The following is a 15,599-nucleotide window of genomic DNA, read 5'->3' on the forward strand; positions in this document are numbered from 1 at the left end:
CCAAACACCTGCAGTTTATCAGTTTGAGCACCTCATTAGAGAAAAGGGTCTACTACTTTCAGGTAACCTTCACCTCCTTCCCATTATGTCAGCTCAGACAAAAAAACAAAAAACAAAAACCAACCAAACAAAAAACCCCCCACAACACCACCAACCAAACACACAACCTTAAAATTCTTACTTTTTTGCACCCTTCACCAAAGCAATTTCATCTGGGGAAGAGGAGATGTAGGTACATTTGTGTTCCGGATGTCCTATCAATCCATCCACCTGGTCTCCTTCTTTGATTTGAACAGTATGGCACAGGCACAAGGCACGCAGGAACAGCTCTTCTCGACACTAGGCAGAATCAGAGGAAGGGTTCGTTACAAACTTCAGTTCACGTATCAAGCCCCACCTCAAAGTCCTTGGTCATAGTTGTTTTTAAAAATATGCATACACAAAAATTGCCACCAAGACAAATAACTTGGGTTTTTCAGAATACTAACTCGTCAGACAGGGATTTCAGAGAAGCCCATATTAGACAGTCAGCAACCAACTCCCTCCAGGCACTTCCCCCTTGGACCAGTTAAGGGTTTCAGAGGTACATGACATGCCTTAGTTCAAGGCCAGTTAAGCGCAACTGTTAAATAGCTGCTTCGACACTTCAGCACTATGTAGTGTTGTCTCAGTGATGGAGAAAACATAAAAGTCGCAAGAATTGATCCATTATTGCTAGACGTTACCCTATGCAAGCTCAGTGAATTGTCAAGGCAGGACCAAACCCAAACCCAAACCTCCAGAACACCTACAAACCATGGGGTTTGTATATATATTCCATACATACATATATATATATATATATATACACACACACACATGCATATATATGTATGTATATATTCATGATCCCTGTTCTTTCTTCTCTCTTCCCTCCCCCCTCCCCAACCAGCTAGCTCCAAATGTTGGTTCAGAAGCTGTCAAACTGGGCAATGCTCAAACCCTGCACCTGAATTTGTGCTTCCACACTAACAGATCAATTAATTTCTCAGCCTGGAGCTGACAACAGAAAACCTAAGTTATCACCACACAGACTCCTTACCTTCTCTGCTTTGCCATAGTATTTTAGGGGTCCATCAGTCTGAGAGAAACCATCAGCCTCTGCCATGCAGTCTTTGTACTTATGTCCATCTATGCAGCACTCTATGAACTCCATGCTGTTTTCCGTCAAGGTCCCAGTTTTGTCTGTGAACACGTACTCCACCTAAAAGCAAGCAGGCAGCAGTTCTCACTGCATTTCCACCTTCCATTGCTGTGCAAAGAGCCATGCTGTAGAAGCAGACACCCCAAAAATGAAAGGCTGGGCCATTTTAATACATCTGAGCCAATCCTGGAGAATCCTTTTCCGCTTTCCTAACCTGGACCCCAAAAAGATGCATGTGCCCCGAGTGAGTTAAATCACCATACACTTTAACTACTGCCTTCCTCAAAGCAACTCCCTTGCTTCCCAGTCCACTTCTCAGATGGCTAGAGGCAGCTCCTGGAGACTTAAAATCCATCTCAAGGCCCTTAGCTTTTCCTCATCCTCTTTATTTGTTACCTTGCTATAGTTTCTGATGATTATAGAGCTGCTACTGCAGGTTTACTGCCTCCTTTGTGGGATTTTCATCTTAGTGGTATATTTAAATTAGGTAATTTTTGCTCCAAATTGAACAAACTGAGCAAAATAAAAGCAGGAGGCACTGCGCCTGCACCACGCACAGCCTCTGCTGACATGGATAAGCAAAGAGGAGCTAGCAGCTACCTAAGGGCTCCGGCAAAACCAGCAGCAGTGTGGATGCATGAGCATTACGGGCCCAGAGAGATGATTGGGTAGACGTTATTTTCACTAATCCTTGAAAGAGAGAGAGGATTTTTATTTATAATTGAAGCAGTGAAAGCAAACCATCCTGACATGCACAGTGCTGCACTTGACATTCCCCAATATGGAAACAATTCGCATGACCCAATTCCTACTCTTTCATACACTATTTATAACCTTACCCATTTCACAAAGTGAGTAGAATCACATTAAATGGAAACTGCCACCAAACCAGCTGAAGTTCTGCACTGACAGGACCACGACTGACTGGCAAAATAAGGTTTCTTATTAAGGAGACCATTAGGGACTCTTGCGGCAGTGGCCTTCTAATTATTTTTCAGAGCTATCAGCATGCTGGAACAAAAACAGCAATCAATTTTCTCCCTGTCCTGCTCCACACCGAGAACTGATTTTCTTCAGTCTTAATTAAATACAGCAAGGCTTTTAATTTCTGCTTAAGCTTTCTTGTTAGAGTAGTGGTATAACGACAAGACACCATGGTTAATCACTTCTTCAGGTTCCTCTGTACAAAAGAAGTATCACAATACTCAATTTAGGTCAACACTCCAAAGATTTTGTACTTCTGTTTTATGGTTTTCAACAGAATATCCCAACAGCTATGGTGAGGGAGGTGGAGAGGGGGAGAGAGACTATCAAGCAGGAGAGGGCATCTGAGGCACAGTCATCTAAGTCCACAGATGCAGAAAGAGTTACCAAAAGTGACAAACAACACCATGCCGCCGCCTCCTCCACCGACGAGACACGCGCCGTCTGCCACAGCGAGCACAGAGTGGTTTGCCGGCTCAGAGTGGAGAGAAAATCCTCTCCGTCATGCCCTCCCTTGGCGCAAGGGACTCCAGCCCTGCTGCTCCTGCCGGGGCACTGGACACGTTCACATGGGGAAACGGCAGGTTTTACAGAAAAATCCTCCCTTGAGTCACTGACTAATGTGTCTGGTCCACAGCCCCACCATGGAGAGAAGGGATGGTGCACGCATGGTGTTCACGCTGGTGTTAAGAGCACACCCTTCTGCCTCGCCTTCCTGTCCCGGGCACTCTGCTGCCAATACAGCCAATTTTAGTTAAAGCAGATACAAACAGAGTACATTCTGACCTGCCCGAGCTCTTCATTCAGGTCCGAGGTGTTCACCAGCGCGCCTTCTTTAATTTCTTCATCATACATCTCCTTATCCCAAGAGATGAAGAAGGAGCCCAAGAACTTCTGCATCTCTACTGTAACATACATGGAGACTGGGATAATAAAATTGAACAGGACCATGAATGACAAGAAGTCCGTGAACATCCTCAAAACCTGTAATGGAAAAAAGGAGAGGAAGATGCAGTCTGTCCCTGAGTTAGGTCTGATGGGCATAGATTTAGTTTACAGAACACCTCCAAGGTTTTAGACAGCTTTTTTTCCTAGGGTTAGAGGAGAAAAAAAAAAAAAAGCCAATGAAAAAAAAGTGAATATAGCTAAGGTGCAGGGCCAAAATCTATTTTTCTTCCATGTAGAAAATCTTTGTCTTCTGCAGATCTATGAGGGTATATTATGGAAGTGTATTTCAGTGTTTCATAATGGCTAAAGCTATGTTTTATTCAAGTATACTCCTATAAATGCTATAGGCTGATTCTGGTCTCAAGTTACTGGAAATGAGGAGCAAGTGGTCTGAGCCCAGCGAAGCCATGACCAAGGAACAACCGATTTGGTGACATCCCTGTAAGTCCTCCTCAGTAACCAACCAAATCAACTGCTTGCCCCGCACACACATGCTCACTCTTTCAGGCTTGGCCACCTGTGTCTCAACAAGTTTAAGAGTCTAGCTGACATGGCCTCAACTCAAGTTTATCTACTCAAAGCTGAAAGGTAGCTTGAGTTCAGATAAGGATTCAGGTTAAATCAGCTACTGCATTTATATAATACTTCTGCACGGTGCAAATGATGTTCTCTGCCTGCTGTCAGTAACTGGCATGCATTCACTTTTCTCCAGGGTAACTGGGATGCCAGCGCACAAGCTGGCTTAGCAGCAGGCCTGGCTAAGAGCATTGCTTTGCCTTACCCCACACAATCATTCTTGTGCACAAGCAGGAATAAGGTAGGTAGCAACTGAGATAGGAAACAAATACAAACAGGAGAGACTGAAGTAAACGACAGCACTTCCAAAGAGCAAGCAAGGAAGCGTAGGGCTGGCAGCAGACATTATCATATTAAATAAAACTGTCAGAATAAATAAAACTGGAGGAGGTGCTGAAATACAAATTTCTTTACCTTGAATGTCTCTCTCTCTTTCTTAGTCTTTTCATTGTACCAAGGCTCATCATTAAACGGATTACTCTGCCAGACATATTTCAGAGTTGTGCACACCGTAGCTTTGCTCAATAGGATGCATAAATACACTATCAAGAAAGCGTTGATAGATCTGAAAAATAGGTTTCTCTTTAAAATTCTTGCAGCTATTTTTAATAGAAAATTATGCAAATAAGCAGGAACAAAACTTCCTTACTTTTAAGGAGGGAATTATAGAACAACTGCTTTTGACAGTGCTGATACTCAGGGTCAGTTCATATATTTTAACAGTTCTTAGTTTTTTAAAATAAAGAAAAACTACTAAATGATGCAGCTTCTTGAAAGATATGCTTAATCAAATACACAGATTTTCTATGCAATCAGAGAGCATCTGAAATAAAAGGCAGCAGATTAGGGGATTATTTCTGTACAAATCATCCATGAAAAAAACCAACAGCTTTTACCGATTTTTTCCTACTATAAATACTCACTTTTCTACAGCAGAACGTTTCTGAGATTTCCCTTGGTAGTTCAAAGCCATTTTCGTTTCCATTCCAGTATAGACTGCAACTCCTACCGAATATTAAAGCAGAGCTCATAAGAGACTTGCAACCCAAGAGGGATCCAGCTCTCCCTTAGCCAGAAGGGGCATCAGTGGTTACATGCAACTTGATTCTCAGTTCACGAAAAAGGTATTACCTAAGGGCTGTGCAGCTACAGGAGCCTCAGCAGCTGCTAAGTGACATTAATTGCATATATCCCTGAGCATGGCTCAGGAGCCTGGGAACCACGTGTGGTTAGGAAAAGGGTTAGCCTTCCACCTCGGCCTGCATCCTAAATTACAAATGTCTATGACCGAGATAACAGCACAGATTTTCAGCAAAGGATTTGGAAACAACTCCCTACTCTTTATACATCAGGCAGAAAGGGAAAAGCTCGCTCAGGTATACTAACTCAGCCTACACAGCTTGGCAGCATTGCGGACAACCAGCATCTCCAATCTCACCCTCAAAATTTTGCAGTCAACTTGCATATGAATGCGACTGTAGAGTCCTGGCAGACAGGCTGCAGATAAGCATTTTCCCCTCCCTCGATTTAGTGCTGAACATCTATGTTTGTCTGCTAGCATTGCTCATCAGAACCATGTAAATAAAAATAAATAAAAAAAATTGTTCACCATAGATCTTCTTGGTATTTTTGAGGGTAGCACCTTTCAGCAACAGGTTTTCAGGACCCAAAGACCTGAACATAAAAGAAACAACATTACAGCACTGAAAACATGTTCAAACTTCTTTATAATTCAAACCCAGACATAAATTAAAAACCTAAACAGAGGTTCTTAAGATCTGATTACCTGATTTGTATATTGGGAATTGTTTGACTTTGCCTGTTTTGCCCTTTACGTACTTTCACTTCCATTTGATCTTATACGGACTATTCTTGGTGTTCAAAATTCCAGATTTAATGGTGCATTTCAAGTCAGGATTTTGAGAATAAGTGCAGATATTCAGAACTAATAATAAATTCCAGTACTTTTATAAAACCCTGAATATAAAAGTGGCGAATACCTATCAATTTGCACACAGGCAATCAAATGGCACCATGAAAAGATGACTGCTTCTTCCCTCGCCCCTTTCCACTCATGTTTTCATTTCTCTTTGAAAATCCCACCCATGACCCTCTGCTGCTTCTGTTTCTTCAATCAATCAGGCACTAGATTATCTGACTGCAAATATCTAAACAAGCGTTTTCTGTCCCATCACTGAGGATTTCTGTGCCGCAGGGAGCATTCAAGGCAACCATCCATCTCTCGGTCCCAAAGACTTCACCCTGTAGGTTTTCTGGTAAATCTGTCACAGCATGAAGCATGACAGGCACCACACCGAGGACAGAAACGGTCCATCTGGCTTTGAAGATGTCACACAACCCTCCTTGCCTATTCTTGCTGAAACACCTTGATTGCTGTAGAGGCTCCTGCTTTCCCAGAAGTAGCAGTCCCTCGCGACTGCCTGGTGAATTTGTTCCCCACCAGATCGTTTCAGACCAACTGTATGAGGACCAGAGCTGCCCTCCAGTCTAGGCTCTTCACAGCACTGGGCCCATTCCCGTTTTCCCTGCCCCGACGACATCACTACGCACGGTAAAAGGGTGTTTTGCTAATACGGACAAGTTACCGGTCCTCAGACTGGAAAAGGAACTAATTAATTCCCCAGCTCATCTGCAGAGCAGCGGCTTTCTGGAGAGCAGACGTGGAGAGCATCACACCACGCTTTGCTCCTGCTGGCTGTTATTTCAGCAGGGGAAGGAAGCTAAGGGTGATCCTGCACTCCAGAGGCTTTGGGCTCGAGATGCCTGTCAGACTTGCTCACCCCTAAGGCCACGAAGGACAGCTCTTGCAGGGACAAGAGAGGATGAGAAGAAATGCATGTTCTTTTACATCACGTGAGCCCTCAGACCTGCAAACTCATCTTGCACCCATGGTCTCCTGGGTCATTTCTTGGAGGCTATAGCAGCTAAAAGCTGAGACTTAGAGATTGTCTACAGGTTTCACTCCAAGTTACCAAAAGCTTCCCAAATCACCAGTAGTGGTACAACTGAATCACTGAGTGGCAGAAGAGAGCAAGTGGAGAGATAAATTATAGGCCTCCTTTAATAAACAAAATATTTGGAAAAGTTAAAGAAAATGGACATTCCCTAGTGACGGTAACAAGTTCAGACTCTTGAACTTTGATACAGATGCCTAACATCTTTGAGCAGGGCCAGCAAAACAGCCAAAAGACTAACCTGGCTACAGGTTCTTGATTACTTCTGTAGATAATAATTCTTCCAACAAATCTGCAATAAAAATAAGAAACTTTTATTATAATACAATATTAACACATGTTTATAAAGAGCGACCATAAGCATATTCAACATTGTCAGGAGATGGGAACAAACATGCAGATTAGTACACTTGAGAGCCTCCCACTTCAGAGGGGTCCCTGCATGCAGGACGGACAGATGACTGCCTGCCATCCAGCCAGCGCTGCTCTTCCCGTCACCACTCCTCAGGGGAGCGGTACTAGCTGACTGCACATATATGCTCCTGTTTCACTTACAAAGTAAAACACATCGCAGCAAATCTCCTTCAAAGGATTTAACCACGAAGACACCTTAATCCCGAAACCAAGTTCAGGCCAATGCATTTTTACTTAGAGTGCACACTCGCCTAAGAATAGGTGCATGGACCATTACTACAAGCTTAGCTGACAAAAAAATAACTCGTTACACCATGACAGGCATTTCACTAGAGATGTCGTACTCTAAGACTGAGCCCTGAAGAAGGCTGGCTTTGACTTTGCCATGCCTGGTCAGGAAGGAGGCCAGCAGCTTATCACCACCTTCAAAAAATCTTTCGCTCTTAGATGAAAGGCAAACACGATTCACCTTGCTGACCTGCAGCTTATTAGATCCCTATCTAGCGTGGCTCGGGCATTCGTAGGAAGACGACACCAGGCAGCTAACGCCAGGCCGGGAGAAGACGAGGAGCAGGGGCTGCTGTCATACTCACTTGTAGAGGTCCGGCTGAGGCTGTTCACATTCGATAGTGGCAGTAAGGGAGTCTATGGCTTCGTCCGTACAGAGCACGGTGGTGTCCCGCACCGCGTAATGAGTCTAGGCAGAGACAGCACAGGCGTGACCGTCAGGAGCCCGCCAGCCCTGCCGCTTACCGGTAACACAACCCATGCTCGAGCGCTCGGTAGTTTTAGCAAGTTACTCAAAACGCTGCTGCGTAGAAAAGGCTTGGGAGAACGAGCCGCTCGTCCGAGCTCTCGCCCCTCTCCTACAAAACACCCGAAGTGTCTCAGCTGAAGACTGAAGTTAATATGCTTAAAAGAAACCATAGCGGGAAGGAGCCGTTAGACATCTGTTCAGCAAGGAATGCACTAAAAAAAAAAAAAAAAAAGGAATAACTTGGGTTTTTCCCCCAGAGCACTAAGCCCGTGAGGCTTGCCGGCTCCTGCGACCCCAGTTCGCACCAAGGGGAGGCTGCGGTGCTCCGCGCTGGGGAGGGCCCCCGCGGCACCGGCCCGGGCTGCTCCTGAAGGTAATTAGAAGCCGGCTCCGGTGCCAGGGGACCAGGCAGAGCACCGACAGACTCAAGGCTATTTTTAGCAGCTACTGCTGCGAAGGTTCATCTCTCACAATTAACTGGAAAGCCCACGAAGGATCCACCCACTGCCTTCAAGGCTCTATTTATAGGCGCTACTTAGAGCTCTAAATCACTCCGGGCTCTTAGACAGACAGCCTTAATCCATCTTCGTAAACAAATTCATTAAAAAGCTTCCTCAGCCCATTACATTTGTGTTCCTCTTATTGTGCATCCTGGGAGGAACCGTGACATTACACGCATTGCATTCATGATGTTATAAATACCCACCTTAATGCACTTTTGGTATTCTGCCTGGGTTTACATAATAAAAGCATGCACACATGTGCAATTCTGCTATAAATCATAGCTTTTGTGAAACAGAACTGAAACCTGGTCATACAAGGCCCAGCAGTGAATCAGACCCTTCTGTTAAGGTCTGCGTCCACTGTTCCTGTAACCATGGACACTGAAAGCACTGAATGATACCTCAAAGCAGCCTCCTAATCGATAGCAGTCCCTTTGCTTATTTAGAAAATGCATCTTCTTTTACCTAACATATGACCAAAGATTCCTGCTTCAAAAGACAGAACTCTGCCAAAATCCACTGTATAATTCCACCTCAGTTTTATGTAGTTAGGAATCTTTCTCCATAAGCATGATCTGACACATACCAAATACCAGAAAAGTATCCAACAGGTAGGCAGCAAGTATCAGTGTACATGAGGTTTTGGAGTACATGAGCATGCTTCCCTAGCCCTAGTTTTGCGGAAAGCCTGGTTCTTGACATTAGATCTATGTCCCCAAACAGCACTCGCTGTTCTATCCTTTCCCTGCCCCACTCTCTTCAAACTTTCATTTTCCATTTTCATCTTATCAAGAAACAGGAGACAGCTCCCAATCATCTACAAGAATTCACAAACCAAGAAAAAAAACCATATATATATAGATAGATACACACACACATGCTGCTTAAAATAGAAATTTAGCATTCCACTTAGACTCAAAAGTTAGTAAGAGCTGAGACTCTCGAAGTTATGTTAACTCATGCATGTAACGTACTTGATGTTAATAAACAATTGCCTGTTTAATATGGTTATCTATTTTTGGCCTGAAGCAGCTTCAAAGCTCCATTCCTCTTTGCTAGTGTAACTAGCATAATACATTAATACAGCATCAGCACCTACATGTGATTTTTAGTATTGACTAACAGCCACCCATAAAGAGAGCAGCTGTAGACCCCTTACATTTCATGAGATCAGTGATGGTATTTCCACCAACTTCAGTGAACTGGAATTAATCATGTAATTTTAAAGTAACTTCCATTTTTCCTAAGCAGTTGCTAACAACTGTACAAATATTTATCAAATACAAGTGCAAACAAGTTTTCATGTCTTCTGACATACAGAATTTTTTTTGTCATTGCTTCTTTCCCTAGTTTGGGGAGGTGGGAAGAATAAAGAGAAGAAAACAAACTAAGGAAGAGATTCATTCTGAGCAGGACAAATGCCAAATTTCACTTCTTGATTCAGGAATTGGGGAGGGGAGGAGGACACATTACTTCTGTGGAGTAAAAAACACAGGGATTTTTTCCTCACTTTGGTGAGGGAAGAAAAAAAATCCATAAATGAATCATAAGATATTGCCTTAAGTAGTCCTGGATTTCACTGAAAAAGTTCTGGCAAACAACAGAAGCATTTACAAGTACTAGAAAAGGGAGCTGGAAGTTCAAGCAACTGCCCTCCCTGCTTCACCTATGCACCAGACCTCACGACACGGGACACAAAATGGGAAGCAGCATCCTGCTTCCAGGGATGGGCCATACGGCAGGGAAGCCATATCCACGAAAACCAATTCCGTTTGGGGCAATGCCAGGAGAAATGGCTGTTTATAAAACACATGCACACACATACAAACACAAAAAAAGGGAAAAAAAGAAAATAAAGAAAATAAACAACCCACAGAGCACTTTGGTGCTGACTCACTGGATGAGCAAATGTAGGGAACGGATGTTAAATATAGCCAAGTCACCATGAGGACTGGTGCCGTGGGAGCATCCTCCAATTAATCAAACAGACATACGCATTGCACAAGCACTGACTTCAGCTGCAACTAAAAGCATCTGTACACCACGAGCAGCGACTCCTGAACGCAGCACATCCATCCTCGTCACCTTGAAATTCGACTCGCCATCAAGACTGGCTGTAGTGACGTAACAGGTCCCGTCAACACTACTTGAGGCCAAAAATATCAAGTCACAGGGGAAGGTCTCATCTGCTTTCACTTCTACTATGTCTCCGACCTGGAAGAAAAGAAATGTTTAAATGAACCACTTCATAAAGCCCTTCAGGTTATTATTAGAGGATGGCAGATTTAGCTTCTCTCAAAGTCTAAAAGAAATCATGTTCACTAAAAGGGAAATCAGAGTTCACAATGATGAAAAAAACACACACACACACACACACACACACACACACACACACACACAGAAAACCACCCACAATCCAAAGTGACTCAGTAACTCACCTTTCACAAATGAAAACTGCTGCATGAAACTAGCTACAGTCTCTGCAACAGCAACAAAGCATCAGAAATTAGGAGCCTGGGCATTTATCCATTTACAGGAGTACCACACTTCTAATCCCCTAAATACGAGGCAGTTTTCTGCCACCCTTTCCATAGGGCATAGGATTTGTGTTGAGAAGAGGTACTTAACTGCATAACAGTAAGACTCGGGTTCTTGAATTTTCTCGTGTACCCCCTTCTGTGTCCCCAGGTCTTCTCAACTCTAGCTGCTACAGACATGCCCTAGCTATTTTTTACTAGCCTCTGAAGAAGCAGGGTTTCAGGTTTTCCCCCTTCTCTTTTTTCCCCTTAAGACGGAACTTTTTCGCAGCTACTGCGTGTTTTTCCCTAGCTTGGAAAACCCCTCCCTGCCAGGACAGGGAGCGCGCTGCAGCTACGACAAGGAAAGCAAAGGTTTAAGCTTATTTTGTAGTTGAGACAGTCTATTCAGTAACACCTATCTCTGCGAATACAGTTTGCTCCCCAGGGTCTCCTTGCCGCGCACGAGGCCTGCGGGCCCAGCTGCACCGCTGGGCAGAGGCAGCCGCCGGTTGCTTTGCCGTGCAGGTACCTGAGCATCACACCGGAGCCCGACAGGTCGAGCCACGATGGGCGGCGTGATGCATTTATTGTTTATTCTCTGCAAAATCCCAATGAAGACGACTCAGCACTGAAGTGTGGGGTGACAAATTAACGTCAAAGCTGGCGTACTTTTTTGGTGTCCTTGGGAGGGTTGGAAACAGAAAAGGACTGCCTGTCCCAGATAAATGCGCACGATGACAGATCTGTCATTTGTCAGCCCCGGTACGGCTTTTGCACGACAGCCCTTCAAAGGTGCTCAAACAAAGGGCGCTTGGGCTGCTACCGCGAAGGGGTCTCGAGCTCCTCGGGCGAAGGCAGGAGACCAGCGCAGTTCAGCGAGACCGCCGAGCCGAGCCAAGCGCAGGGCCCCCTTACCCGGGGGTGCCACCGCCTCCTCCTGAACTGCCTTTGGCAGCCCTCACACCCAACTGCACCCAGATTTAGGGGGAAAAAAAAAACCCAACAACAAAAAAACCACACACACCCCACATCCTAATTTTCCCATTGGTTTCAGTGATAACTACACCCGAATTCTCAATTAAAATATTACCTTGATTTTTTCACTCTCTTTCTGCACTTGCTTTGCGTTTTCAACAATGAAGACGTTACTTTTGTTTACTTCGTTGTCAGCTCTGTGTCTCAGCCAGTCCTCGTATCCCTAGGCACACAAATACAGGCAACGCAAACTCGTAACAAAGCAGGTAAACTACTGAAACAAGATGAGTGTGGATGGAGAGAAAGGAAGAAAAGAAAAATGAATAAATTAAGCAGTCCTCAGAACTCCTTCATGCCTGACAAAAACATTGAGAGTAGCTCAGACTGAATCGATTTATTTTAAAAAAAGTACATATTTGACAGATTCAGAACAGATTAAAATAACACACAATAACACATGCATTGCATGCAATAAGCAGCTAAATTACTGCAGCATGCTTTTATTACTCTCAGTGCTGGCAAGAATAGGATTATAGTGTAAATAATATGCTTAGTGCCCTGTGACTCCTTCCCAAGGTAAAGCAGGACAAGACTCTTTAGTCTTCACTAAAAGAATAAAACATTCATATTTGAAGCAGACGGATTTTGCTCTAGCTCTCCTTTTCTGGCCCCTGCAGAAGAAACTTGTTTTATTATTTAATACTTCTGTAGAAGAAATTTCAAGTGGCACATGCGCATATGACAGGAGGAAAAAGGTCTTTTATCACAGCAAGAAGAAGAGGACTATGTATTTTCAGGACTATCTAGATGTTTGAATGGAACCTGTCCTTTTCATTTACCAACAAGAGAGCGCGGCGCAGGCTATATTTGGAGCATGTCTCTGTATTCTGCAAAGGCTCAGAGAACACATCTAAAAGGAGAAGAAACAAATTCCAGTAAAGCCAGAACTAGAGAGCTAGCTAGAGCAGTAACCTTAATAACCATCGGTTTGCTTTCAACAATATGTATAGATAGCATTTTATACTGTCAAAATAAAATAGAGATCTATGCTCATATTCGACATGCAGGCCCTCCAGAAAAGCACCGATGCGCGTCTGATGTTCTGAGAAGCGGTTATCAAGGTCACCAGCTCATTTTGGCAATCGCTGAATATGTTCAAATACATGCCAAACCCATTATTTTTTCCCATTCTATAGCCCCAAGAACACAGGAAACCTTCCCGCAGGAAGTAAGCTTTCTCTCCCCGAAGGGACCCTACTACCTGCTTGATGGCTGTGACAGTGATCACAAAGAAAAGGGGAAGCCCACTGGTCACCGGACTGGTTGGGGTATCCACTATGACCTGCATAGAAAAGAAAGGAAAATTAAATAAATGAAATGGTGACAGCCTGTTCTCAGGCAGCAGAAGAAACAAAAGCTCTGGCAACGGGAGGCGCTTGGTGATGCGTGCCGGGCTCGGGAGGGAAGGGGCGCCCGCGAGCGACAGGCACGCGTGCCCAAGGAATGCCTTCCCCGCCTCCAAGGGGACGATCCCGCCGGACGGCCGCGGGAACGCCAAGCGGATGGGGAACCGGCCCGAGAGGGAGTCGGGCTGAAGCTCGCTCAGCTCCGTGTCGAGCTGGGAGCGCTCCTGTACCAAACCAGGCACAAACAGAGGTTTACTAAGGTTATCAGGGCACGTGTTTTACCAGGCGCGAGCTAGTAAAATGGGTTTAAACAACTTCTGACTTACCTGGCCCAGACCTCAGGCGGGAAAAAAGCCTATAGGAGGCAGTTTAAAAACCTAAGCTTGGCCCAGCACTAGCGGGAAGAGCAGCCTGGAGGAGCGGGCTTCCCGGGACGGCGACGAGAGCGGAGCGGGCAGCCCTGCCACCCCGCAGCACGGCCACAGCGGCGGCAGCACCGTCGCCGCCCGCGCCGCCGGCGCAGCCGAGACGGCACCGAAGGCCACTCCCGACGCGCGGAGGTTAAAAACAACATACATCAGCCCCAGATAGCCACGAGCTGCATTTCAGAAGGGAACATGAATATTCAAGTGAAGCACAGAAATTAACTTTTTGCCTTCGAGGCCTGAAATTCAGGGTTGGGAGTGCCACTTAAGCACTCTGCAGAGACTATTAGCAGGGCCTTCAGGGCTGTCGTTAGGGTCCTTCCAGTTAGACGCGGTGCCGCAGTCACGCCGCGGGCCAGCGCTGCGGCACACAGCAGCCCTGGCAGAGCGCCGGGGTCTTTACTTAAACCTTTGGGGCGTGGGAAACGGCTCTTTTGACGGTATCATGGCTCGGCCCAAAGAGGAAGAGCAGGTCCGTAATTAGGAAGGAGCAGCGTAAATGAGGAAACGCTGCAGCCTGAGCCACGCTGATGGGACTCATCATGGACGTGCTCACCTCCCATGGTGGTGATGCGAGGAGCCCTTCGCCTCCTGGGCTGGCCGGGACAAAGACCCCCCCGCAGGGTCCGCGCTGGGACGGGGACACGTTTTATGGCTTCCCCAACACCTAGAGCAATGCTTCCAGCAGCACCTCAAAATACTGTGCAAATTCCCAAAGCAACCTCGGGCAGACCCAGAGCCCAGGGGAAAACCTCAGGTGCACTCTTCACACGGGCGCAGCCAAATTGGCTGTTTTTCCTGCTGCCACCCCCCCGGGACGGTGGGAGCACAGAGGCAGATGCGGAGGGCTGCAGAAGCAAGGCCGGGGAAGCTCACCAGAAGTGCTCTGTGTTCCCACAAAGCAACTTTGTCTTGCTCCATTTATCTGCGTTTCGCTAGCACTCTCACAAAACAAGAGAATCTGTATTTATTGTTTTAAGCTGTCTGTAAAAAGCACAAAGCTGTTCTCATCTGTTGGGAGGAAGCTACTTGGAAATTTTTAACTCTTTGAAATAGCTGTACTTTGCAATTTTACCCTGCAGTATTGGACCCAGACAGAGAAGAGATTCGAAAGATACTAAGAGGGGAACAGAAACATCACAGAAGTAGCCAGGTAAGTGATACGAGTTTAGGGTGAGGGTAAACCAAGAGATAAAACACAACAAGTATTTCCAGGAGCACAAACTCCTGGTTCACGCTAATGGATTTGAAATGTTTACTGTGCTGGTTGTATGGACACAACACACAAAGCACCTTACGCCCAGATGGCCACACATCAAAGCTAAAACTGAGGCATAGGCCAAGTCAACCCAAACCCATCTTGCAAAACTGTGCAGATCTTGCAAATACAATAGGAATTTTTGCTTTTAACTAAGAAGGGCAAGCAAGAGAGCAGAGATATTTATGCTATGCTTCCTGACATTCCCACAGCTACCCAACAGGACTGTTTCCCACATTGGACAAGATCCAGCTGTGAATATATATTTATTCAAGCAAACAGTATGATTTCTGTCCGTACAAATGCTATATTATAGATGTATGAATACAAATAGTAGATAATGTACACAGAATAACTCATTTACATACTTGGAGACTGTTGCTGTATTCCTTACACATCCCATGGCTCAATACTGGTCTTCTCCCCTTCCCCATTCATGGAAAGCAAAGGGACACATGAACAACATCCCAGAACAAAGACTCCTTTGAAGTTATTTTCAAGATGTTTTAGGACTTCAACAGCTTAATTTGGATCCACTTAAAAGTGGCAAAACCCTTCCGTTATTAACAGTTTCCTCCTAATTCACTGTTTACAAAACTGAAGACCATAGTCCAGAAACCATCTTTACCAACCAAAAGGAACATTTTCCATTTCTGGCACCTCCTACATTAGCTTA

General features: G+C 45.1%; 1 protein-coding gene across 4 annotated transcripts in view; it reads right to left on the reverse strand.

The window, feature by feature from the left end:
• ATP11C (ATPase phospholipid transporting 11C) overlaps positions 1–15,599 on the reverse strand; it is a 77,888-nt gene that overhangs the window by 27,400 nt on the left and 34,889 nt on the right. For all 4 annotated transcript variants that reach the window (XM_067304094.1, XM_067304097.1, XM_067304096.1 and 1 more), the window contains exons 4-14: positions 13,096–13,176; positions 11,950–12,057; positions 10,426–10,554; positions 7,674–7,777; positions 6,908–6,958; positions 5,301–5,365; positions 4,615–4,696; positions 4,106–4,256; positions 2,954–3,151; positions 1,082–1,243; positions 182–339 (exon numbers count right to left, since the gene is read on the reverse strand). In XM_067304094.1, the coding sequence (XP_067160195.1) occupies positions 182–339; positions 1,082–1,243; positions 2,954–3,151; positions 4,106–4,256; positions 4,615–4,696; positions 5,301–5,365; positions 6,908–6,958; positions 7,674–7,777; positions 10,426–10,554; positions 11,950–12,057; positions 13,096–13,176 (1,289 nt within the window). The remainder of the gene's footprint in view (positions 1–181; positions 340–1,081; positions 1,244–2,953; positions 3,152–4,105; positions 4,257–4,614; positions 4,697–5,300; positions 5,366–6,907; positions 6,959–7,673; positions 7,778–10,425; positions 10,555–11,949; positions 12,058–13,095; positions 13,177–15,599) is intronic.

This window comes from Apteryx mantelli, chromosome 13 (genome assembly GCF_036417845.1).
Source record: "Apteryx mantelli isolate bAptMan1 chromosome 13, bAptMan1.hap1, whole genome shotgun sequence".
NCBI classification, from domain to species: domain Eukaryota; kingdom Metazoa; phylum Chordata; class Aves; order Apterygiformes; family Apterygidae; genus Apteryx; species Apteryx mantelli.